Here is a 25,949-nt window from a genome sequence, read left to right as displayed (position 1 = left end):
CCTTTGATGCTCGAGCACCCAGCATACCCGGTGATCTACCGTGTTCATTATAAATCCAAATCACGGGGTGTGATGGTGGCATTTAGGAATACACTGGCGGTGCAGGTCTCCACACAGCAGGTCGCTACATTATATTGGTGTGCACCGTAAACAATGTGGTTTATACCCTGGTGTCTGTTTATGCTCCCAACCATGGGCAAATTGGCTTTCTCAGTGTTTTCAAGTGTCTAAGTGCACGCAAGGCAAATTATTGCTCTTTGGGGACCTTAATACAGTTATTGACGTCACTAAGGCCTTGTCTAACAATTACCTCAGAACTCAACTCAAGAAATTACAGACCAAACAGGTAGCTGACTGGATATGAACTCTCCGCACAAAACTGAGAGAGTAACTGATGTCCGATTTTGAACATAAGTTTTGGAAATTGAAGTGTTTATAATATTCATTGGGCGACAAGGCTAAGAAATTGCTGGCTAGAAGGCTTAAAGATCAGTACATCAAGGCGAGGATTCCATATTTAATAGATCCTGTTTCCAAAGGCAAATTCACGGACCCCAGAGCCATAGCCAATTGCTTCAGGGAATTCTATGAATCCCTGTATAATCTATGTGTAAATTCTGATACTCCCCAGCCTTCGCAGGCTGCTGTAGAGGAGTTCACTTGCCTAAACTGCCCCCCTCACAATTGGACCAACTGGAAAAGGAACAGGAAATTGCTTTAATTATCTGTTCCCTTGCGGTAAACAAATCCCCAGGCCCAGACGGATTGACGAATCACTACTTTCGCACTTTCTCTTAATTACTCACCCCACATATGTTTGCCTTTTTCCAAGAAGAGAGACACTGGAGCATTTCCCACTAAAAACCAATTGGACACCATAGTCACCCTCCCCAAACCAGACAACCCCCCTGACACCCCAAAAAATTTTCGGCCCATATCCCTACTAAATTCGGACATAAAAATGCATGCTAAACTTTAAGATAACCGACTAACCTTGGTTCTTTCCTCAGTTATTTGCAGTGGTCAGACAGGGTTCATCCGGTCGAGGCATGCTTATGACAATACGCGCAGAGTGATCAACTTAGTGCACGATATCTGCACTAAGAAAACACCAGCGGTCTTGGTTTCTCTGGACGCTGAGAAGGCGATTAACCACATATCATGGATCTACGCCTTCTCGGTGCTCCGAAAATTAGGGATGGACGTCGACATCCTTATAGCATATGTACTCTAGCCCCTCTGCGCAAATTTTTACCAACGGCTCCCTATTCTCGGCAATTACCACATACAATGGAACATGGCAGGGGGTGTCTGTTGTCCCCTTTAATATTTATAATTTCTCTGTAACCACTGGCTCAGATGTTAAAGAGGATGTACTATCATCCATTGATTCTAAAGGAGCCGCGTCATAGAGGGGAGGGGATTCCCTCCCACTGGGGGCGGGCCAGCCCGCCTTCTGTGCTGAAGCACTGGCCCGGGACCTGTGGATAGAACGATGCCGGACATGGGAATCGGGCTGCGGTTCCAAAAACGAACCGCAGCATTGGCTTCCCTGTGATGGTGCCGTTCGATCCGTGGGTCATATTAAAGAGGATTTACCTAATGGTACATCCTCTTTAAGAGCAGACCCCAAGGTCAAGGACATACAAATTAGTCAGCAAGAACATACTCTGTGGTTATATGCCAACAATGTGTTCCTTACTCTGAGTTCCCCCCTCTCCTCTCTGGGTAGGGCCCTTCATATCCTACAACATTTTAGTACGCTTTCATATTATAAACTTAATAGTCAAAAATCTGAGGCCCTTCCTTTAAATGTGCCTCAACCCGCCATAGACACTCTGAAGCAGTCATTCTCCCTGGATTGGAAGGCTGAATCAATAAAATATCTAAGCACCAACATCACAGTCAAGCCATCTCTTTTGTCCCAGAGGAATTATATACCCCTGTTATCAGATCTGCAAAAGCTGGCCAATCAGATGAGTAAATCTGAGATTGCCTGAATCAGTAGGGTCACAGCATTTAAAATGTTATTGCTCTCCCAATGTATGTATAGGACACTTCCCATATACATCCCTCAGTATTATGTTAAGGTGGTGAGAAAGCTGATATCACAGTTTGTGTGGGCTGGCAGACCTCTTAGGATAGCCTATCAATTATGTATTAGATCACTCGACATGGGGGGAATTGGGTTGCCAGACCCGTATCTCTATTATTTAGCTACCTTACTAGCTCAGCTTAGGGACTGGTGGGCAGATGAGACCAATAAATAAAATAAAATTGGATTTACATTGAATGGGCCTTTGGGGGTGATGACCTGAAATCTTAACTGTTTGCTCATGTTTGGCCTCCCCCTTCCATTGCTCTTAAATTATCCCCACCCATGATGGCCAGTCTCAAGTGTTGAAAAGCCTTCCACAATAGTAGGGGTACCCTCCAATTCATGCAATTCTCTAACCCCCTACTCTCAACACTGTTCTTCTCGCACCCCTCTACATCCAGGCCTCATATACTCTATAGTCTTTAGCATTACATTACCTTTAGTAGAGACTTTCTTACATCTTTTCGATCTCACTGGGCCGCCTAGGAGAATTGTAAATTTCACAATGTGTCTGCATTATATGCATGTGCTGTACTACTAGCATGTGATGTGTGCGTGAGGCCATACTACCTGCTACCTGGGATAGTTTGCGAAAGTTTACGAAAGTTTGTGCGTCCTCACCTACTAATCTTGGACTCTCTGCACTTCTCTGAACATTGTTTGAGTGTATTGGCTGCTGTAATATCCGGGACTGTTGCTACATCTCGATACCTATAGTTTATGTTATGTGGCTTTTTGTTTGTTTGTATCCTAAAATGAAAAAAACTATCAATAAAAATCTATTGAAACATTAAGGCAATTTTTGTGCTCTGTCCTTAAGGGGTTGAAGGGGCACTCCGGAGAGATATTTTTTTTCTCTTCAAATCAACTGGTGTTAGAAAGGTGTACAAATTTGTAAATGACTTCTATTTAAAATCTCCAGTCTTCCAGTACTTATAAGCTGTTGTATGTCCTGCAGGAAGTGGTGTATTCTTTGTAGTCTGACACAGTGCTCTTTGCTGCCATCTCTGTCCATGTTAGGAACTGTATTTAAATAAATATATATATATATATATATATATATATATATATATATATATATATATATATATTTTTTTTTTTTTTTTTTTTTGTATTCCTTTAACACTATAATTCACGAATTCTCTTTTATCCTCCACAGGTTCCTCTGAGGATATGTTTCCCTTTGATCCAGTAACAGTTCTCTTATCCATTATAACGTTTATTTTCATGGTAATTGTTCTATACAAAGAGAAGGAAGATGTTCCACAGAATTATCCTCCAGGTCCAAAGCCGTTACCAATTATCGGAAATATGCTCGACTTGGATGTTAATAGGCCTTACTTGTCATTTCAAGAGGTAAGATCCTTAGATCAATGGTCCGTTGATATATTTCAAGGCTGTCTATAAGATTGAGTGTCTTGTCCTAACTAGATTCACTTGACCATATGAGTATAATTGACTGTATACTTATAACTGTTTACTTGTACCACTCATGTTGTAAAGTCTGGTGCAACATTATGAAATGGACCTGTAAACTTTTGCAAACTTCCATTGGATGGTCCCATAGGAAAAAAACATATAGCCGCACCAACGTAAACTATATTGAAGCTATGTTCCCACTCTGTGTTTTGCAATCAAAACCAGAAGTGGACTGAAAACACAAAAAGGCTATGTTCACACACTGTTGAAATTTTAATTGTGGTCGTCATTTAGTGGCAAGTAATTGCTGTCATTGAAAAACAACGTCCGTTATTTGCCATTAAATGGACCTGAGGATTGCACCTAAGAGAGAAGTTTTTCAACCACAAAACCTGTTTGTGCTAGATGAAAAAATGCCTTTTATTGTTTTTGTTAAAGGGATATTCTTACCTCCGCTAAAATAGTTACATTTGTAGAACTCATCTAGTTAAAGAGGAAGTCGCATAAAATTAAAAGAAAATTCAGGAAGGCGGGGGTGGGGGGGGCAGCTTTGGGTACATGAACATAACAAAGAAAGTATGCTTACCTGTCCCTATGCCTCCATTGCACTGCTCTCACCTCTCTTGGACAGCCGCCATAAATAATTTTCATTGACTTCTCATGGCCCCAGGTCCTGCTACTGGAATGTTATGGCCCTACTGATGGATTGCCCGCTCAGCCAGTCAGTGGCTCCAGCGGTGTCCCGCCCCAGTCACTGATTGGTTGAGCAGGCAGTGCATTAGCAGGAGCTGCTGGAAACCGGTTTCTTTCCAGTGTCATTCAAGCAGTGCTATGGTGGCATGAGGATAGGTAAGTACACTTTATTATGTTCCTGTACCCATTTGCCTTCCTGTATTTTTTTTTTTTTAATTTTATAGAATTTCTCCTAAATTTATTTGCATACACATTTATTGAGTAAACTTGTCTCCTTCTCCTGTTTTGCTGTTCTTTCCCTCCCATTGTTGAGAGCTCATTGTCTCCACTCCGATCTAGCTGTGAGTGTGTGTGTGTATGTATGTATGTGTATGTATGTGTGTATATATATTTATATTTTATTATTATTATTATTATTATTATTATTATTATTATCTGTAATGTAGAAGTATAGGAATATAGTGTATATTATATACATACACTCACCGACCACTTTATTAGGTACACCTGTCCAACTGCACGTTACCCCTTAATTTCTAATCAGCCAATCACATGGCAGCAACTCAGTGCATTTAGGCATGTAGACGTGGTCAAGACAATCTCCTGCAGTTCAAACCGAGCATCAGTATGGGGAAGAAAGGTGATTTGAGTGCCTTTGAACGTGGCATGGTTGTTGGTGCCAGAAGGGCTGGTCTGAGCATTTCAGAAACTGCTGATCTACTGGGATTTTCACGCACACCCATCTCTAGGGTTCACAGAGAATGGTCCGAAAAAGAAGCCATAGCATACACACACAGCTGCAGCCATAGCACACACACACATAGCCTGCTGCAGCCATAGCACACACAGCCTGCTGCAGCCATAGCACACACACACACAGCCTGCTGCAGCCATAGCATACACACACAGCTGCAGCCATAGCATACACACACACACAGCCTGCTGCAGCCATAGCGCGCACACACACACACACACACACACACACAGCCTGCTGCAGCCATAACACACACACACACACGCAGCCTGCTGCAGCCATAGCACAATTAAAAAAAACACACAACCCTACACTGATAGATGCTACTGCTACACTACATATGGCTTCTCCTCCTCCTTCTCTTAATTACACAGGATAGCTTCATATTACACTGCTCATATACAATCATCCAGCATCCAGGAAGAGAACAGCACAGATCTCACCCCCTCCCCTCCACACACACATCTACATACACAAACACACAGATACACAATGGACTCTTTCAAAAGTGACTGACAATTTCTCCCTGACCACCCTCATCTATTAGGGCCAGTGCTTTATTACTGATATATGGAGGAAACTAAATGTATGTTTTTTATAAATAGGGGACTCAGATTGATAGAACATAAACTATATTAACAAGGAGTGTTTAAAAATTCATATGAAAAGTCAATAAAATTTGGAAAGATTATGAAAGAACCTTTTTTTTTCGACTCCAGACAAAACTAGCTCCGACTCCGACTTCACAGCCCCAAGTCTTACTATTATTGGTGTTTGGCCTGCTTTTTGCTTGTGTTCTGCAGGCAAAAAAGAAAAAAATATATAATATATACGTATATAGTATCATAACCAGACATATGATATGTATTGAAAAACTTTATGCTATTAAGCAAGGGCTACGCTGCAACCTAAGGCAACGCTACATGCTTGATTTTAACAGCTGCAGCTCCATAGCTAACATATTGTAGCAAAAAGTTGCAGTGCAGCCCTGACCTTATACTGACTTGTATTTTGCAGCTTGCTAAGAAGTACGGCCCAGTGTTCAGTTTAAAGATCGGAGTCCAGAAGATGGTTGTGCTGTGTGGATATGACACCGTGAAGGAAGCTCTTGGCAATTACGCAGATGAGCTTGCCGACAGACCAATATTGCCTGTTCTTGTGGATGCATCAAGAGGACACGGTAACATTTCTATGTGATATGATTTAATGGAACATTTTTTGTCTGGAAACACACCTAATTAAAAAGTAATACAGTGTTTCCCCGAAAATAAGTCTTATATTTGTTATTGCTCCCAAAAATATGCTACTGTATGTCTTATTTTCGGGGGATGTCTTATTTTTCCATGAAGAAGAATACTTAATGATACTAACCAAAGTCCTGGATCCTCAGTATGTGCTTGCTGTAGGCAGGAGCAATGCTGAGTGACGTCACCCTGCAGCATGAACTCGGGTGTGCGGCAGCATGTGAACTCTGGTGTGAGGCAGGATGTGGGGGCCATGGACCAGTGGTATGCCTGGCGGTGAAGGACCACAAGGGGCTGGTGGTGGATGGTGGCAGAGGGTAGCGGCATGGTGGTGGCAGGGTTCTTACTTTCAGGGGGATGCCTTATTTTCAGGGGGATGCCTTATTTTCAGGAGGATGCCTTATTTTCAGGAGGATGCCTTATTTTAAGCTAGTCTGTAAATCTTCCACTATGCCTTATTTTCGGAGGATGTCTTATTTTCAGGGAAACCGAGTAATAATAATATTTATTTGTGTAGCGCCAACAGATTCCCCAGTAAAGATTAGGGGAGAGATTTATCAATGGATATGAAATATACACTGGTGTAAGCTGTGATTGGCTGCTGTGGGCAGTTTCAGGGCCAAACTGGGACTTTAAAGGGAACCTGTCACCCCCCATGCCGGGACAGAGCCCAGCCGAACCCCCGATGCAGACTCATATACTTACTGCTTCTGAGAAGTCCCGCTCCCACCGCCGGGATATCTCCATCCGAAGCCATGCGCGCGCTCCCAGAGATGAGTCCGATGCCCATAGAGAATAAACGGAGCCGTCATTCTCTATGGGCGTCGGACTCCTCTCTGGTGAGCGCGCGCACGGCTTCGGATGGAGATATCTCGGCGGCGGGTCCAGGAGTGGGACTTCTCGGAAGCGGTAAGTATATGGGTCTGCACCGGAGGGTCGGCCGGGCTCTGTCCTGGCACGGGGGGTGACAGGTCTCCTTTAAAGCAGCCCTAGCATATCAACTCCACCAGCCTGTATCCAATATCAAGCCCTCCCAGCCCCATACGAACGCCCTCCGACTCCCTGCCGCCGCTCTTAAATATGTAAACCACACTTTCAACAAAAGAAGAAAAATAAAAGTAGCAAATTAAACAGTCATTATTCCTGTACATCCAGGGGAAGTGACAGAGTAAATGCACAACACTAACTTTAAAATAAAGATGTTTCAGAACCATTATCGAGAGAGGTAACTGCTTTACTGTAATTGCAGTGATTCTCTGGTGACATTTTTTCTGATCAAAGTTGCCACATGCTGGTTTTCCAGGACATAATACTGCCACGTGCTGTTCTCCTAGGACATAATACTGCCACGTGCTGTTCTCCTAGGACATAATACTGCCACATGCTGTTCTCCTAGGACATAATACTGCCACATGCTGTTCTCCTAGGACATAATACTGCCACATGCTGTTCTCCTAGGACATAATACTGCCACACACTGTTCTCCCAGGACATAATACTGCCACATGCTGTTCTCCCAGTCTACCAGGAACCATGATATAATACTATCACAAACTGTTCTCTCGGCCGTAATACTGCAATAAGCTGTTCTCCAAGGACATAATACTGCTACATGCTGTTTTCCTGGGCCATAATACTGCCACACACTGTTTTCCCGGGCCATAGTACTACTATACACTGTTCTCCCAGCCATATTACTGCCATACACTGACCTTCCAGGATATAATACTTCTAATACTTCCATATGCTGTCCTCCCAGGACATGATAATGCCACATTCTGTCTTCTCAGGACATAATACTGCCACATGCTGTTCTCACAGGAGACATAATACTGCCACCCACTGTTCTGCCAGGACATAGTACTGCCACCCACTGTTCCCCCAGGAAATAATACTGCCACATGCTGTCCTCACAGGCTACATAGTACTGCCACACACTGTTCTCACAGGAGACATAATACTCCCACATACTGTTCTCCTAGGACATAATACTGCCACACTGTTCTCACAGGAGACATAATGCTGCCACACTCTGTTCTCCCAGGACATAACACCAACATACACTATGCTCCCAGGATATACCATCACATACTTTGCTTGTAGGACAAAATATTGTCTGTCAAAATATTGACTGTGCCTCTGGGACATAATATGCCACCAAGATATAATACTGCCAGACATTGTTCCCCAGGACATGTTACAGCCGTAGAACATGATATTGCCACATCAAGATGTAATACTGCCACACACTGGTCCCTAGGACATACTAATGCTACATACTATGCTCTAATACTGTTTTGTGCTGCTACCAGGATATAATACTGCCTCACACTGTTTTCCGGGACATAATACTGCCATGCTGTGCCACCAGGATGTAATAGTGCACAGGCTTTATAGTGCCATACACCGTGCCATTAGAATATTATAACGCCACACAATGTGCCCCATAACATAATAGAGCCACAGCTACAGCCTTTATAGGACAACCCATATCCCTCATCCCATATAGGGCAAGTCATATACTCCTGAGCAAGTATACAGATGCAGTACTTCAAGTACAAGTTACTGCCCAATCTCTTCAGCCTCTCCTAAGTCCTGCTGACCTGTATCTGTGTTCTCTCTATTAATGTTCTTTCTGCTTCCTGGTGATTGTACAATTTTGACATTTCACCCACCAGGACAGTCACCTACTGTGTTATAGAAGGTGTGTGGAGTCAGGAACAGACTTGGAGGAGGAGCCAGGTCTTACTAGAGGAGGAAAGTGGCACAGGACAGGCATTACTGGAAACACCCAGATCAAGACTGTCGGGATCTGCCACAGTGCTCTCTGCTGCCACCTGTGTCCATGTCAGGAACTGTCCAGAGCAGAAGGGGTTTTCTATGGGCATTTGCTACTGGTCTGGACAATTCCTGTCACAGGTGAGTTCTCCTCAAACTGCCATAAAAACTCATATACTCACTGTCCACGTCTATTATTTAGGTGTAATCTTCACTAATGGATGTAACTGGAAAACCTTGAGACGGTTCACACTTTCTACATTACGGGATTTTGGTATGGGAAGGAGAATCATAGAAGACAAGATCAACGAGGAAGCCAGTTGTTTAGTGGAGAAATTCAAATCCTACAAAGGTAAAAACTAGTCTTATTATACTGAAGTTTATACAGCAAAGTAATACAATCATGAGCAAATCATGTAAGGCCTTATATAACTACAAGGCAACTGAGTATATAAATACTATAAGATTTTTATAATACAGACAATAACTTTTATAAATTAATCATAATACTACCTAAGGCTATGTTCACACAACGTAAAACTACGGCCGTAGTTCTCGCCGCAGAACTACGGCCGTAGTTTTGCGGTGTGTAACAAAGCTTTATGTGCAATGGGATCCCGGCCGGAGCGTACACACATCGTATACGCTCTGGCCGGGATCCCATACGGCGCCGGAAAAAACTGACAGGTCAGTTTTCTGCGGCCACTCGCTTCACTGTGTGCTATGGTAAGCTCTGATGCGGGCGCACATGTTCCTGGGGAACATTGTGTGGCAGTATTATGTCTTAGGAGAACAGAATGTGGCAGTATTATGTCCTAGGAGATGATCCGGCCAGAGACCGGCCATTCCATGACCCGGTCTGGGGCACGGAATGGCCGGTCTCATACGCAATGTGAACATAGCCTAATGGTGTATAAAAATATAACTACTATAATACTGCTCCTATATACAAGAATATAACTACTATAATAGTGCCCCTATATACAAGAATATAACTACTATAACACTGCTCCTATATACAAGAATATAACTACTATAATACTGCCTCCTATATACAGAAATATAACTACTATAATACTGCTCCTATATACAAGAATATAACTACTATAATACTGCTCCTATGTACAAGAATATAGCTACTATAATACTGCTCCTATATACAGTACAAGACTATAACTACTATAATACTGCCCCCTATATACAAGAATATAACTACTATAATACTGCCCCTATATACAAGAATATAACTACTATAATACTGCTTCTATATACAAGAATATAACTACTATAATACTGCTCCTATATACAAGAATATAACTACTATAATACTGCCTCTATATACAAGAATATAAGTACTATAATACTGCTCCTATATACAAGAATATAACTACTGCAATGCTGCTCCCTGTATACAAGAATATAATTTCTATAATACTGCCTCCTATATACAAGAATATAACTACTATAATACTGCTCCTATATACAAGAATATAACTACTATAATACTGCTCCTATATACAAGAATATAACTACTATAATACTGCTCCTATATACAAGAATATAACTACTATAATACTGCTCCTATATACAAGAATATAACTACTATAATTCTGCTCCTATATACAAGACTATAACTACTATAATACTGCTCCTATATACAAGAATATAACCACTATAATACTGCTTCTGTATACAAGAATATAACCACTATAATACGACCCCCTATATACAAGAATATAAGTACTATAATACAGCCCCCTATATACAAGAATATAACTACTATAATACAGCCCCCTATATACAAGAATATAACTACTATAATACTGCCTTTATATACAAGAATATAACCACTATAATACAGCCCCCTATATACAAGAATATAACTACTATAAGACTACTTCTATTTGTGTCAGGTAGGGTACTGGAAAGACACGCAGACAAGTGCAGCCCTAGACTGGCACCCACCCCAGCTGTCCCTTCCTACTTGACACAAACAGTACTAAGAATTACTGAGGACAACTGGTCAACAAACCTTACACTAGAATAAGTGCAACACAAATCAAAACAAGACAAACAAAGACAATGAGGGATAGTCAGGAAACTAAAAGTCAGCAACAGCCGGGCAGTGAAGGTACAAAATCAGGATCTGGAAAGCAAGGTCAGGGTATGAAATCCAAGGTCAAAGAAACAACAATAAATGGTCAGGAGATTGCTATTTCAAGGCACAAGGCGCTATCACAGGCACTGGAATGAGAGCAGGGGCTGGGACTTATAGTGAACAGGAACCTAGGTGCTGACAGCTTACTGGCTAGGTCAGCTGTCAGTCACCATCAAGGATACACCTGATGCCGGTCGACTGGGGGTGGTGAGGTCCCGGCCGCGGCTACACACAGAAGAAAAGATAAACATAGCAGGCTGGTTGCCGGGGACGCGATCGGCAGTCCCGCTCAACAGCAGAACGTAGTGGCGTTTGAGCATGGCCTGAGATCTAGACGTGCAGGGCGGCTGCTAGGGATGCCGTCGGCGCGCCCCCAGCAACCGCTCATGCATGTTACCGCTCCTGCATGTTACCGCTCCTGGCGTTACTCCCAGCCGCGCCGCGCGCCTTGGCAGAGGCAGGAACAGTGCGCGTCTCTGTTCCTGACAATTTTGTTTTTGCTTTTTATTGTTTTTTCTTACCTTTTGCTCTTTCTTTAGGTAAACCTTTTGATAACGACATGATAATGAATGCGGCCATCGCTAATATCATTGATTCTATAATATTCAGCCATCGCTTTGATTACGATGATCCAAAACTTCACAGACTTTTGACCATAATAATAACCAATATTAAGACTATGGGTTCCCTCATGGGCATGGTGAGTTCAATGTTTTCATTCCAATGTAGTCCAGCTGCTAACCACTGGAACACTCAAGCTTTTTATAATAGAGTTCAGTTACAAATCTTTATAACTTTCTGACACCAGCAATTTTTTTTCTCCCCCTCCGAAGTATGTCCGAGAGTCTGAGGGAAAGGTGTAATGTGAGAAAGCCACAGAAATGGAAAAAAAAAAAAAAAAAAAAAAAGAAACTGGGAAAGTTGAATGTATGTAGTACTATCTCCATGCACATCCAGTTCTGTCTAGGTGAATTCATAGATCATAGATTGTTTTAAAGGGAACCAATCAGCCCAATCGGGCTGATATGGTTCTCTGAACTGCTGTATACAGCTCCTGCAGCAGCCGCTGCACGTACCGGCCGCGGCTGCAGCAGTAGCTGTATACCTGAAAAAAGGACTTTAATCCCCCGGGCGTGTGACAGGCAGCGGCAGTGAGGTAGTCATGTGGGCAGCTCCCGCCCAAATCTAGTCATCATGCTCTGCCTGTCAGCCAGTAAAGGACCACTCTGCCTGTCATTTATCCCCTCCAAATGCGCTGACAGGCAGAACTCGGTGACTAGATACAGGCGGGGAGCTGCCCAGATGACTACTTCCCCACCGCTGCCTGTCATACGCCCAGAGAATTAAGCTTTCTGAACATGAAATTGGAAGATATGGCCCTCTTGTCAATTATCTATCTGAAAGAGGAAGGTAGAGGAAAAGAGAAAAAACAGTGGCGCTAACTATTGTACCATTGACAAGCTTAATGGTAGCTTTACACGTACCGACTTGCAGCGGTAATAATGGCTAGGTCCTGGCATATCACTTATACTACATACACACAGCGGTCTGAACGACCGCTGCATGTATGTAATTCTGCCGGTCGCTCAACCCCTTCAGCTGCCGCCCGGCTCCCGCTCTGTACACATTACCTGTCCTCGCTGCACGGGGTCCCGGCGTACTGCTCTCCTGCCCGGCCAATCAGTGGCTGCGGCAGGGCAACACACTGATTGGCCGGGCGGGAGAGCAGTACGCCAGGACCCCGTGCAGCAAGGACAGGTAATGTATGCAGAGCGGGAGTCGGACGGCAGCTGAAGGGGTGAAGCGGCCGGCAGAATTACATACATGCAGCCGTCGTTCAGACCGCTGTGTGTATGTAGTGAAAGTGATCTGCCAGGACCTAGCTGACTCGCAGCGTTATTAATGCTGCGAGTCGGTACGTGTGAAGCTGCCCTAAAGGGGTTCTCTGGGAAAAAATATTTTAAAATCAGCTGGTGTCATAAAATTATACAAACTTAAAATTTACTTCTATTTAAACATCTCAAGTCCTCCACTACTTTTCAGCTGCTGTATGCCCTGCATGAAGTAGTGTATTCTCTCCAGTGTGACACATTGCCCTTTGATGCCCCCTCTATCCGTGACCGGAACTGTCCAGAACACTAGCAAATCCTCATAGAAAACCTCTATTGTTTTATTGTTCTGGACAGTTCCTGACACGGACAGAGATAGTAGCAGAGAGCATGTGTCAGGCTGCAAAGAATACATCACTTCCTGCAGGACATACAGCAGCTGTACATTACAGCAGTTAATTTCTCGATAACTCTCCAACACCGGTTGATATAAAGGTTGCCCCCCCCCCCCCCCCCCCCCTTTCCCGCCTGTACAGCTTGAAAGAAATGGTCTTAAATATACAAAATACATATAAGTATAGACCTAAATTAAACCTATTTGTAACATTTATCTATATTCTGAAGGCACATTTATCTGCATAAAAGCCTACACACCCTTCATCGATTTTATGCCAAACGCATCCTGCCATCCCTAACTTGCACATGACTTTGTATCATGATCACTCAGGGTCTGCCCATCCTCCCCAATTCTTTTCCATCAACTCAATATTCCTTTAACTCTTCCTCCGCAGTTGTACAATGCATTTCCATCCCTGATGCGCTGGATTCCGGGAAGTCACCAAACTATTCCAGCGACCGCTGCTGAATTGCATTCATATTATCGAGAGGTCTTCGAAAAACAAAGGGATCAACTGGATGTCAATGACCAGAGGAATTTAGCAGATTCTTTTCTTGTCAAACAGAAAGAGGTAACGTAATAAGATTGAGATTTGATGATACTGGTTGGGAGGGATGGAAAGAGTTAATTTAACTGCGTGCAGAGATGTAAGTGGATGACAATAGTCATTGTCCTTCCCCACCCTATGTTTTAACGCTCTTGAAGAAGGTTAAGACCGAATGTTTTAGAGCAGAAGAAATCTGAGGTTCCCCTTTGCCCATGGGCTGTTGGCATCTTCCCTAAAGCTTGGATTATCGGTCTGGCGTAGAGTACTTGTATTTTGTGATCCTTCCTTCAATTGAGATGTATGGGACTACATTTAGAATATGCTAAAAAAGGAATTTAGCATCTACATCTTGCTTTAAAAATTTATTTATTTATTTTTTATTATTACTGCATTGAACCCTTTTTGGGCTCATCTGCACCTTACTGTCCAGTATTGTTTTTGGGTAAATTTCGGGGAAGTGACTTACTCCCCTTACTCACCAGTATTGTTTTTGGCAGATTTCAAGGGAGTGACTTAGCTGGAGTCAGCCTTTGAGATACAGTATATATTCCAAAGTTTTTTTTTTTACTCACTTTTTGAGCAACTTTATATTTTTACTCCACTTGCTTGTGATCCATTAAATCTATATTCATGCTGGGGATTTGGAGCCCTGTGTCATAAAAACAAAGCCCCATCAATTATAAACTGTTTGAGGGTAAAATTTTGGATGATGAAAAAATTATTATTATTATTATTATTATTATTATTATTATTTATTAGAGATGAGCAAGTAGTGAAATATTAGACTTTCGAGAATTTGATATTCAACTATTCGAACGAATATTCAATCCCATTATAGTCTATGGGAAAAAAAATTATTGGCACTTGGAAATCCAAATTTGACCACTTGGAGGTCACCAAGTCCCCCATGAAACCTCCCTAAATGATGCGAACACCTCCGGAATGACACTGGGACATTAGGGGGAGCATGCCTGGGTGCACCCAACACCCCAAAATCGCAGTATAATGCCATTCTCCGCAGCTGCGAAGGAAAAATATTTGTGAACGCTTTACGAATGTTTACGGCAATGTTCACACATTTCGTTCGTATTTTTTGTGCAGCGTTACATACATGATTCCAATGTGCGTCCGGAGAGCGTCACGTTATTCGTGCGTATCACGCATCATGCTGTACGAACGTTACTGGAACAGTATGTATGACGTGCCTTTTACTGGGCTACTGGAATAATCGCTACACGTGCCTTTTACTAGGCAACTGGAACAGTATGTATAACATTAACGTGTCCTTAGTGGGCTAAACCAGGGACACTATAAGTCACTTGTACACACAGGGTACTGGAATGAATACACCTGCTGATGCTGATGCTGTTATATCATCTATGTCTTAGCACAGTGCTTTGGATTCAAAGATGACCTTTTTTCCTGGATCTTAGCCCTGAAAAGGACTTTTGGGTTCAGTAGTAATCCTGCCTAACCAAAATGCTACTAAAACCTCTCTCTCCCTGCTGCAAGATCTTTTCCTGGCTAGGTTTAAAGCTCATCTGTGGTCGAGAGGCGGAAGTCAAGTATTAAATATTCAAGGTCATGTGGTTCAGCTATCCAATGAGGGTAAACGCTGTTATCGCGCTGCGGGCGTAGTCCCAGGGTCCCTCACGGCCTCCCTGCATGGTGATTAGATTTTAAAAAGCGCCAACTGCGATGGGAGAGCTTTCGAATGTTTCCCGCGTATTGGCCACGCTATTTGATTGAATTCAAATCTTTCGAATACTGTAATATTCGATCAAATACCATCTCGATCTAATCGTATTCGCTCATCTCTAATAATTATTATTAATATTTAGTTTTTTACATATATGTGCCATACTTTTTTTTTTATTTCAGGAGAAACCAAGCCCTCAGTTATATTTTCATGATGAAAACTTCACATCTCTTGTAGCAGACTTGTTTGGGGCTGGAATGGATACCACTTCTAGCACGCTGAGATGGAGTCTTCTATTAATGATGAAGTATCCCGAGGTTCAGAGTAAGGACATATGACAACTTGTGGGGATGTAAAAACAACAAAAACATTTGCATAGTGGCAATGAAAATTATTCAAACCACGCTGCAAATTAGGTTTAAAAAATTATAAAAAATGAATTAAATAAATACATAAACAAGAGCAAAACAACTAATATAACAAGCAGTTTTTCCAATTTTAACACAAAATGCAACTTTTAAAGGGAACCATTCACCCCGTGGCCCCCGTTAGAAACAGACAAACAGTTACATAAAGGTCAATATACTTACCATATCGCGAAACAGGAGAGAGTGGATCGCACCGCCCTCGCAATCTCCGGCAACCGGATTCACAGGTGAGAGTCCAGCAAGGTATCCCCGATATGGCCACTGTGTATAGGGTGCTCCGTATAATAAGTCAGGTAATGTACAAACAAAAAGAATGAAAGATACGTGCACTCACCAATGTAGTGTGCCGCTGGGGTACTTTAATGGAGGTTACATCCACATGTGCAGGGAGGGGGGAGTGGAGGCAGGTGTCTGTTCAGTGGTAGACAACAATTGTTTCACGTGTTCCCACGCTTCTTCCGGTCTACGGAATGACGCCATGCCACTAAGGAGGTGCTTAAATACATGATAGTGTAAGTGATACAAACAGATTAAAATAATATTAAACAAACGGTGCAAACTCGTTGCGCTCGTTTAACCCTAAAGGACCGAGGGCATTTAGTTTAGAAATCCATAGAGTCTCTTTGCGTAGTAGGTTTAGGTGGCGGTCTCCGCCTCTCGAGACTTGGTTAACTCTTTCCAACCCGCAAAACTTGAGACATCTCGTATTCCCTTGGTGGACTTGGCGTACGTGATCAATTAATCTGGGTACGCCTTTCCCTGATCGTACAGAGTAGCAATGCTCTTTGTATCGGGTGGCTAGGGCTCGCTTAGTCTTACCTACATAAAACCGTCCGCAGTCGCAGATGATGGCATAAACCACGAATGTGGTTTTGCAGGTGATCAGGTTACTAACTCGGCATTCTACACCATTTAAACTGATGAAAGCTACATTGAGCATTTGCGGACAGTAGGAACAGTTCCCGCACCTCTTGTTTCCATCAGGTGTGGAGGCACTAAGCCAGGATTCCTTCCTTTGTTTCAAAGGTGGTGGTTTGATCGCGTCAGCGACAGTTCTGTTCTTGCGGTGGGCTATAATGGGTCTGGCTGCGGTGCTCTCTTGTAAATCAGCATCTTGTGTCAAGATGCCCCAGTGTCTATGAATAATTTGGCGTAAGGTATCGTTCATAGGAGAGTTGCTGAAGATAAAGGAAAAGCGATCAGATTTCTTATCCTGTCTATTTCTGTTTCCCCTCAGCAAATCGCACCTCCTGGTGTTGCGTGCTCTCTGAAGGGCTACATCCACTAATTTCTCTGGATATGCTCTTTCGAGCAATCTACCTTTGAGTTCCTCAGCCTGTCGCTCAAAACCATTCTCGTCGCTATTGACTTTTCTGACCCTCAGCATTTGGCTGTAGGGTATAGCGTCCCTGGTATGGGCAGGGTGTGAACTGTGGTAGTGCAAGAGGGAGTTACACGAATTTGGTTTCCTATAGATGGAGGTGGAGATCACCTCATGTGTATCTCCACCAAAACATCCAGGAATTCCAACCGTGTCCCTCCAAAAACACTCGTAAAGGCCATATTGACGCAGTTAGTGGTGTTTAAATAGTGTACAAAGTTAGAGAAATCATCTTCCGTGCCCTCCCAGATGATGAAAATATCATCTACGTACCTAAAATACGTTTTAATAAACTTGATGAAGGGATTGGCTGCGGAAAAAAACAGGTCACTCTCAAAAAACGCCAAAAATAAATTTGCGTATGTGCAAGATACTGGTGTCCCCATTGCCGTCCCGACGTTCTGGGTGTACCACTGGTCCTCAAATGTGAAGCAGTTATTGGTCAGTATGAATGTGAGGGCCTCAGTGATGAAGTCAATGTATTCGGGGGGCTGCCCGGCCTGCCGGAGGAAGCAACCGACAGCCTCAACATCCGCATCATGTGGGATGCGGGTGTAGAGGCTCTCGACGTCCACCGACACGAGGGAGCAACCAGGAGTGAGGCAAATATCCTGGAGGGCAAGCAAAAAATCGCCCGTATCCTTAAGATACGATGGGACTGCTGTGAGCAATGGTCTAAGAGCCCAATCTAGAAACTGGGATAGGCTTTCAGTGACAGATGCGACAGCTGAGACTATGGGTCTACCGGGAGGGGGTACTTACCATATCGCTCCCGGTCCCGTCCCGGATCTCGTTGTTGACACGGAGAAATCGCCGATTCTTCTTCTCCCGCCCATTATGGTAATGAGCTGAGATGAGTCCAACGTCCATAGGAAACGACGGACGAGTCCAACTTATTCATGAGGTCCTCTTCTCGTCGCCGCCCATCCACGCCTCCTGGAACTTGATTGACGTCTTCAGTCTTTAGTCTCCTCACGAATTCCCGCGCAGGCGCCGTTGCGAAGGTCTCGTCATCTCTTCTGCGCCTGCGCGGTAAACAGGATACGTGCTCGTGACGTTCCTGTGTACCGCGCATGCGCGAAGTCCAACACGTCACTTCAGCTCTGACAATCGGCGCACGCGCAGTAAACATTGAAGCTGTGGAGCGGCTTCAATTGTGAACTGCGCATGCGCCGAAAACGACCGTCACGGCGCATGCGCGGGATCCGGCGAGAAGAAAGAAGACGAGGAGGAAGAAGACCCGGCGTCAATCAAGTGTCGGAGGCGGGGAGAAGGCTGGACTTCGGGCCGGCGGCGCTCATTACCATAATGGGCGCGAGAAGAAGATTCGGCGATTTCTCAGTGTCAACAACGAGATCCGGGACGGGACCGGGAGCGATGTGGTAAGTATATTGACCTTTATGTAACTGTTTGTCTGTTTCTAACGGGGGCCACGGGGTGAATGGTTCCCTTTAATGACAACTGCAGTAATAGAACTATTCAACCTCCGGAATAGAATTCTTCACAAGGCTGTGTTCACATGTTCAGCTTTGTAACTGCAAAGAAGTCTGAGGGTATGTGCACACTGCGGAATGGTGACGGAACAGGTTCATTCTTTGGACTGCATAGAATGGAGTCTATGACAAGGGCGGGGACACGTGCGCCCGCCACAGTGTGCCGGCGGGTGCGAGCTGCGGAATGCGCAACAGGTTATCCATCACCATTCCGCAGTGTGCGCGTACCCTTAGTCTTTCCTCTATACATGTCCTCAATTTGGGATCTGATCCTGGATTTCTATTTAATAACTAACAGACTCTGTTAGTAAGCAATGTAAACGCGTTTACTGGGCCTATTCCACGGCCCGACAATCGTTTAGCGAGTGCTGCAAGGACAGCGTTACCGATGTCCTTGCAACCCTTGTTTCATACATTACCTGTCCAGGCACAGGTCTTCCCCTTCTCTACCGGTCCCACGCCGCAGCAGCTTCGGAGCGGCCTGTCTAAACTGACAGACCGCTCAGCCAATCACTGGCCGCGGCGGTCCTGGACAGTGATTGGCTGAGCGGTCTATCAGCTCAGACAGGCCACTCCGAAGCTGCTGCTGCGCGGGACCGGGAGAGAAAGAGAGAACCTGCGCCTGGACGGGCAATGTATGATGTTTTGAAAACTGTTGGTCGCCCGCCGCGCCCACTATTCCATGTAGCGATGTGCGGGTTGCGACCAATGATTTTAGGTTTGAACCTAAATGAACGATCAGCCGATGACACGACCATCAGCTGATCGTTCTCTCTATTCCACGGAGCGATAATCAGCCGATTGGGCCGATTCGGCCGATTATTGCTCCGTGGAATAGGCCCCTTAGGCTCTGTTCACACGGAGCAAAACTGGCGGAATTCCGCTGTGAAATCCCGCCAGCCTCCCTGCCATAATGACAGTCTATGGGAGGCCCATGCGCCTCCTCTCTTCACGTCTCTCTGTGCTAAAGAATGGACATGTCCATTCTTCAGCGCAGAGAGAGGAGGCGTGCGAGCCTCCCATAGACTGTCATTATGGCAGGGAGGCTGTTTTGCTCTGTGTGAACGGAGCCTAAGAGCTCGAATTTTCACATCAAATTGTGTTCATACACCTTTTTTGCCTGCTGGGATATCCACCTGTCCTCTCCGAGAGGTTCAGAGAGTGGGTGTTGTGGAGCGGAAAACTTCATCCATCTTCTGCTCCCTGAACAAGCTCTTTTAAGGGAGTTGTCCGTAGTGAGAAAACGTTTACTATATAGCTGCAGTTATATAGAAAATATTAAAGAGCAAAGATTTTTCATGCCGAATAGCCCCTTTAAACGCACAGTACATTATTGTGGACCATGTATGGTGAAAAAACTGCTGTATGGTGAATAATCAGCTATAGTAAATTAGACCATATTGTGGGCTGCAAATAGCCAAAAATACAGTCCCCCAAAATTAGCTTTTGCTATAACCCAAAAAGTTCAACATGGTAGACAACTTTTAGTGCTTGTTTAATGTTAGATTTTAGCAAAGACTTGATGAAATTAAGGGTACTTCTTACTATGATAACAGAAAAGGTTCAAAAAGAAATTGAAGCAGTTATCGGTTCAGCTGAGCCTCAGTATGAGCACCGCCAGAAAATGCCGTACACGGGCGCTGTTATCAATGAGATCCTGAGATTCTCCAGTGTTGTGCCAACTAACGTGCCACATATGACTGCTCAAGATGTCACCCTGAAGGGCTTCTTCATACCAAAAGTAAGTGTCTTGGTGTAAGGAACTTTCTTTTGTGGTCTTTTAACCATTGGGGGGGGGGTAAGTTGAAGAGGTGATATGAGGGATAAAATCTTACTAAAATAGAGAGAAAAAGAAAAAAACTCCTTTGAAATGTTTGATAAGAGAATCGGGCTGAGGATTGACTCACGCATAGGCCTCAGAAATAAAGGAGCACTTTGTGGATTTTGGGGCTTTCTTTTTATTAGGGCATTTTGTCAGGTTTTACAACATACAGTATTTAAAAAAAAAAAAAAAAAAACTTATAAATTAAAGCCACAATAAATGTTTAAATTTCCTACTTTCCCATTAAACAAAAAAAATAAATAAATAAATAAAATATATATATAGTAGTATTTGAAATTGCACCGTGGTTAGCGTAAGTGAAAATAAAAAGAAAAAATAAACACCAGTATTGCTGATTTTTTTTTGTTTGTTTATTTAATTATGTATCAGAAAAAAAATATACAAAAATTTTTCTTTTACACCAAAATGATACCTATAAAAATTTGAGATCATGATGCAAAAAACATCCCAATCTTTCCTGTAGGTGGAAAAATAAGAGTTAGGCTGGGTTCATACTGCGTTTTTTTTTCATCCGTTTTTGTTTTTTCTTGTTTTTTTCAGAAAATGGATGAAAAGAACAAATGCATTTGTGTGCATCTGTTTTGAACCGTTTTTTCATTGAGTTCCATTATAGAAAAAAAAAGAAAAGCGGATCAAAATGGATCTGTTTTGATTCGTTTTTTTTTGTTTTTGTTTTTTTTATATAACGGAAGTCAATGAAAAAAACAGGTCAAAATGGATGCACACAATTGCAGCCAGTTTTTTTTTTTATCTGTACAAAGAAAAAAAAAAAAAAAAAGCATGAAGAAAAAAAAACGGATTGCAAAAACGCAGTGTGAACCCAGCCTTATAGCGAGGAGGAACATTGCTTCAATTTGTCTTGGACATCTGTGCATCATTGACCTTTGACATGAAGGGGTTAAGAAATGGTTCTAGTGGCGTTTTAACTCATGGGTGTTTGAGGAAGGCTTTTAGCAATAGGCAAAGAAAACAAAATGTAACTTTTTTTCCCCCACAATGGTTTAATGAGGACAGGCACCCCAGTATGTGTTAACGATTTCTTCTGAGTCAGGTAGTATCCCATATGTAACCAAAATCAGCTATTTGGGCACACAACAAGGCTCAGAAGAAATAGGGCACCATCTTGCATTTTTGGCACAGATTTTGTTGGGTTGGCTTTTGGGTGCTGTGCACAATTGCAGTGTTTCTGTGATACCAAACCAGTGAGGATGTTGATGGAGTCGTGTAAGGGTAATTATTTATATATACGCTGTAGTTTTACTGGTGCAATCTTGAATCTTGGGCCATTCAGGTTATTTTGATTTGATTGACTTTTTTCATCTTGTCTCCCGAAAATGCTGTTTATTTTGTTATAGCATTTACCATGCAGTGAAAGTTATATTTATTTTGTTTTTGTTGGTTTTTATGCTTTTCTACTTTTGCACAGCAAAATCACTTAAAACTAATTTATAAGGTTATGAATTATATACTTTCCATGTCAGGAACTGTCCAAAGCATTAAAATACTGTCCAAAGCAGTAAAAAAAAAAAAAAAAAGTGTGCGTGTGTGTGTGTATATATATATTATTTTTTTTTTTTTTTTTTTTTTGGGGGGGGGTTCTTCTGCTTTGGACAGTTCCTGACATAGACATGACAGAGGTGTCACCAGGGAGCACTGTGCCAGACTGGAAAGAATACACCACGTCCTGCAGGACATACAGCAGCTGATAAATATGTGTGGAGACTTACAGACCAATGTTGCTCGTGAGAGCTATTTTGCATATCCTTTCTTTTCAGAATTTTCAGTGGAGCAGCAATGGTCTAAGTCTCCGCACATCTTTATGATGGCTTCTCCTTACCCCTTTGACCCACATCGATAGACCTCTCACTAGCCTGCCTACACCCTGCTCTGCACTAATGAGGGGCAAAAACCCCGAAACTGCTGTCTACGGATGGGAAATCTTTCCTTTTGGAGAGATTGTTTGGCTTGGTATAAAATCCCCAGTCAATGTTCTAAGGCTCCTTGACTGAGCGAGACTTGAAGGGACATCTCTTTGCTCAAGAGGTTTGAGAGCTATTTTGCATATCCTTTCTTCCTATGTCCTATAAAATAGTGTTTTATTAAAGTAGGAAGCAGGACAGTATAAAATGGTACCATTGTCCGGGGCCAAAAAAAATAAAGTAGGGACTCAAAATGACCTAAGATGCTACCCACTAAAAGTTAGAAATGTAATGCCTCATTTAGTATTCTCCCTCCCTTCCTATGTATTTATTAAGTATATGGAATGGGCCTGAAATGCTTTGTAATTAACTTGTCTTCCTTTATTTTAAAATCAGTAGGACCCTATGTTTCAGAAGAAGAACAAAATAGAATATGGGATGGCGACTAATAAAACTAATAGGGAGTTCTGGGGCTCTGGCCATTTAGTGGCCATATATATGTGATGGTCTTGCCTTAAGAACTTTTTTTCAAAAAGAATAATTCATCAATTTACAAATCATTTCAGGGGATTCAGATAATTCCATCCCTGACCTCCGTCCTACGGGACACCAAATACTTCAGCAAGCCCGATGAGTTTTACCCGGAACATTTTCTGGACTCTGATGGAAACTTTGTTAACAATGAGGCCTTTATACCATTTTCTGTTGGTGAGTAACATTGATTCTTTTTAACTATTGACCTACAAATGCAGTCCTTAGCTATACCCTCTTGGATACAATCTTTTGGTCTTATTAGTTAATATCAATCAGTAGCACTATAAAACGTCTCTGTGTATTATCAGAATTGGGTAGACCACTCAACCACTGCTACCAAACTCCATAATGGGACTTTTTGGTCAATTTATACCATCGCCATAGTTTTATTATTTATTATTATTACTTCTTATATCATGCTGCGTATTTAGGTTTTTCTTGTGTCTGCATTATCATACAGCCATACCCCATTGAAAGTTTGCACGTAAGCACTTTTTCTTTCTCTTTTCTGTCTCGCTTATACAGATGCGTCTCTTGTAATTTGGCACTTTGTGGGTCCCCCTTTTGTTTTTTTCTTTGTCACTATTTGTGTGTATTCACTTTTTCACATCACACGTGTGTTGCACTAGCACTTACACTTATCCTCCGCACTGTAGATATTGACTATCTTTGTTTTAATAGATATATATGTGTACATTTTTCTATTTTTGTACATTTGTACATCATATTTCTGTTTTTGATACACTGTCACTCATGAATTTTTATAGGTAATTATGTAATGATATGTTAATTCACTTTGAGGTCTATTGTCTATATAGATTCTCGTCATAAATGTATATGATGACCACTATATATTTATTTTCATCAAATTCATTTTCATCATATTCATTTTTTACATTGTTCGATGGTGGGTGGCTGTATTTATGTATTTTTCTATTTTTTCTGTGTAGCTTTATAATTAATTAATTTATTTATTTATTTATTTATGCAATCCTTATTATACACGTTGATCCATTTCATCTTTTATAAATGAAATTTCCTATTGGCGATATAGGATGTCCTATGGTCTATTCTGCACTAGTGAGCACCTTTCCCTTTAATATGCAGTATTTATCTGTTTTTTGCTGGCAGTGGCAATACCTAGTGAGTTCCACTAGATGGCAACAATGCGTAGGTATACGGTGGCTTTGTCATGACGCCGTGGCACACGTGACGGGTCACGTGATCAATATGTATCACATGACGGGCGTTTTCATTTTCCTTTGAGCGCGCATCACGTGATTGACGCGCTCCACGTGACTTACGGACGTGGCGTTATGACGTCACAGGAGGATGGCGGACAGACGCCGAACCCGGCAACATGTTCTTTTGCCGCTTCTGGGTAATTATAATGATTATTTACACCTGTTGAGGGATAATATGATTGGTTTTCAGTCTGCTGAGTATAGGTATTTATATTGGGGCCTTCTTACTAGACAGCATCCCCCTTTTGAAGAAGGCATAGCCGAAACGTGCGTCGGGGTGGGGGCTGCTGGTGAACTCTTTACCTCACTGCTTACCTAACTTTATTTACACTTACTATGTATGAGATATTAGGATCTAGGTGTATGCATACTTTGATTTAGCAGATAGGATATTGTTCTCATCTGCATTACACCTTTATGAGTTACCACCATCACCCCCTGCTTTTATGTTCGTTGTTGTGTGTTTTTTAACCTCTGTCCAGAAGTGGTTGACTGCTTCATTCCTTTTCTGCTCTTTGTCATTCCATGGGTTTTTAAATTATTTACTCAATAAAGATTTGTTTGTATTGATATCAGTTTGAGGTTCAGTTGTGCTTTGTTGGTGTGCTGTTGAGTAACTAGAACCCTTATTATGTTGGTCTCCTTTACATTATACTCATTTCTCCGCTCAGATGTGAGACAATTATGGTAACTGAGTGAGGGAATACTGCTTAACTAAATTTTGGTGTATACAAACTCCATGATGGACTATTACTCATATGTTTTCTCTGTTCTCCTTTTTGTAGGGAAGAGAAGTTGTATCGGAGAAAACTTGGCTAAAGTTATGCTTTTCCTCTTCTTTACTAAGCTGCTGCAGAACTTCACATTTAAGGCTCTTCCTGGGTCAAAACTGGATCTCACGCCAGCCGTTGGCTTTGTCACACCCCCGCAGAACCATCTGATCTGTGCTATCCCTCGCCATTAGTGGACAACTTGGACATTTTTGAATTCCTTTTGATAACCCATGTACTGTAGTCTCTTACCATACAATATGATTGGTTCTAGACTATGCCAGGTGGAACAGATGACATTGCTGATGCCCGGATCCTCCATGCTAATATATATATATTTACGGCCAATTTAAATCCGGCAAAATGCTAACGTTTGGGTGGGGGAAACATAATAAAGAACATAATAAAGAACTTATACTTACCGGACCCTATGCCTGCACAGCGCTGCTTCACCAGGCTCCCCGAACCTGCCAGGAAAAGGTGGGATTTAGCCCGCTCAGCCAATCAGTTACTGCAGTGGGCTCTCGCCCCAGTCACTGACTGGCTGAGCAGGGCATCTATTAGACGGTCATGACGTTCCTGGAGGGATACTAGGAGCATGCCGGTGGGGGTGTTTGGAGACGGAAGTGGCACTCCGTGGGCACAGGGGCCAGTAAGGTTATGTTCTTTATTATGTTTCCCCCAGCCCGAACTGAATTTTTTTTTTGTCTCCTTCGGACTT

General features: G+C 42.6%; 1 protein-coding gene across 1 annotated transcript; it reads left to right on the top strand.

Moving 5' to 3' along the window:
- The first annotated feature begins 3,271 nt into the window (after positions 1 to 3,271).
- LOC138795071 (cytochrome P450 2K6-like) lies at positions 3,272 to 25,949 on the top strand. The gene is made up of 9 exons (XM_069974025.1): positions 3,272 to 3,454; positions 5,982 to 6,144; positions 9,189 to 9,338; positions 11,684 to 11,844; positions 13,765 to 13,941; positions 15,799 to 15,940; positions 20,475 to 20,659; positions 23,247 to 23,388; positions 25,244 to 25,949. The coding sequence occupies exons 1-9, from the start codon at positions 3,272 to 3,274 to the stop codon at positions 25,420 to 25,422; spliced, it is 1,482 nt and encodes a 493-aa protein (XP_069830126.1). The 3' UTR covers positions 25,423 to 25,949.

Source organism: Dendropsophus ebraccatus, chromosome 6, assembly GCF_027789765.1.
Source record: "Dendropsophus ebraccatus isolate aDenEbr1 chromosome 6, aDenEbr1.pat, whole genome shotgun sequence".
NCBI lineage: Eukaryota > Metazoa > Chordata > Amphibia > Anura > Hylidae > Dendropsophus > Dendropsophus ebraccatus.
Note: the sequence above shows the minus strand (reverse complement) of the source record. Positions and strands in the feature narration are given on the sequence as shown.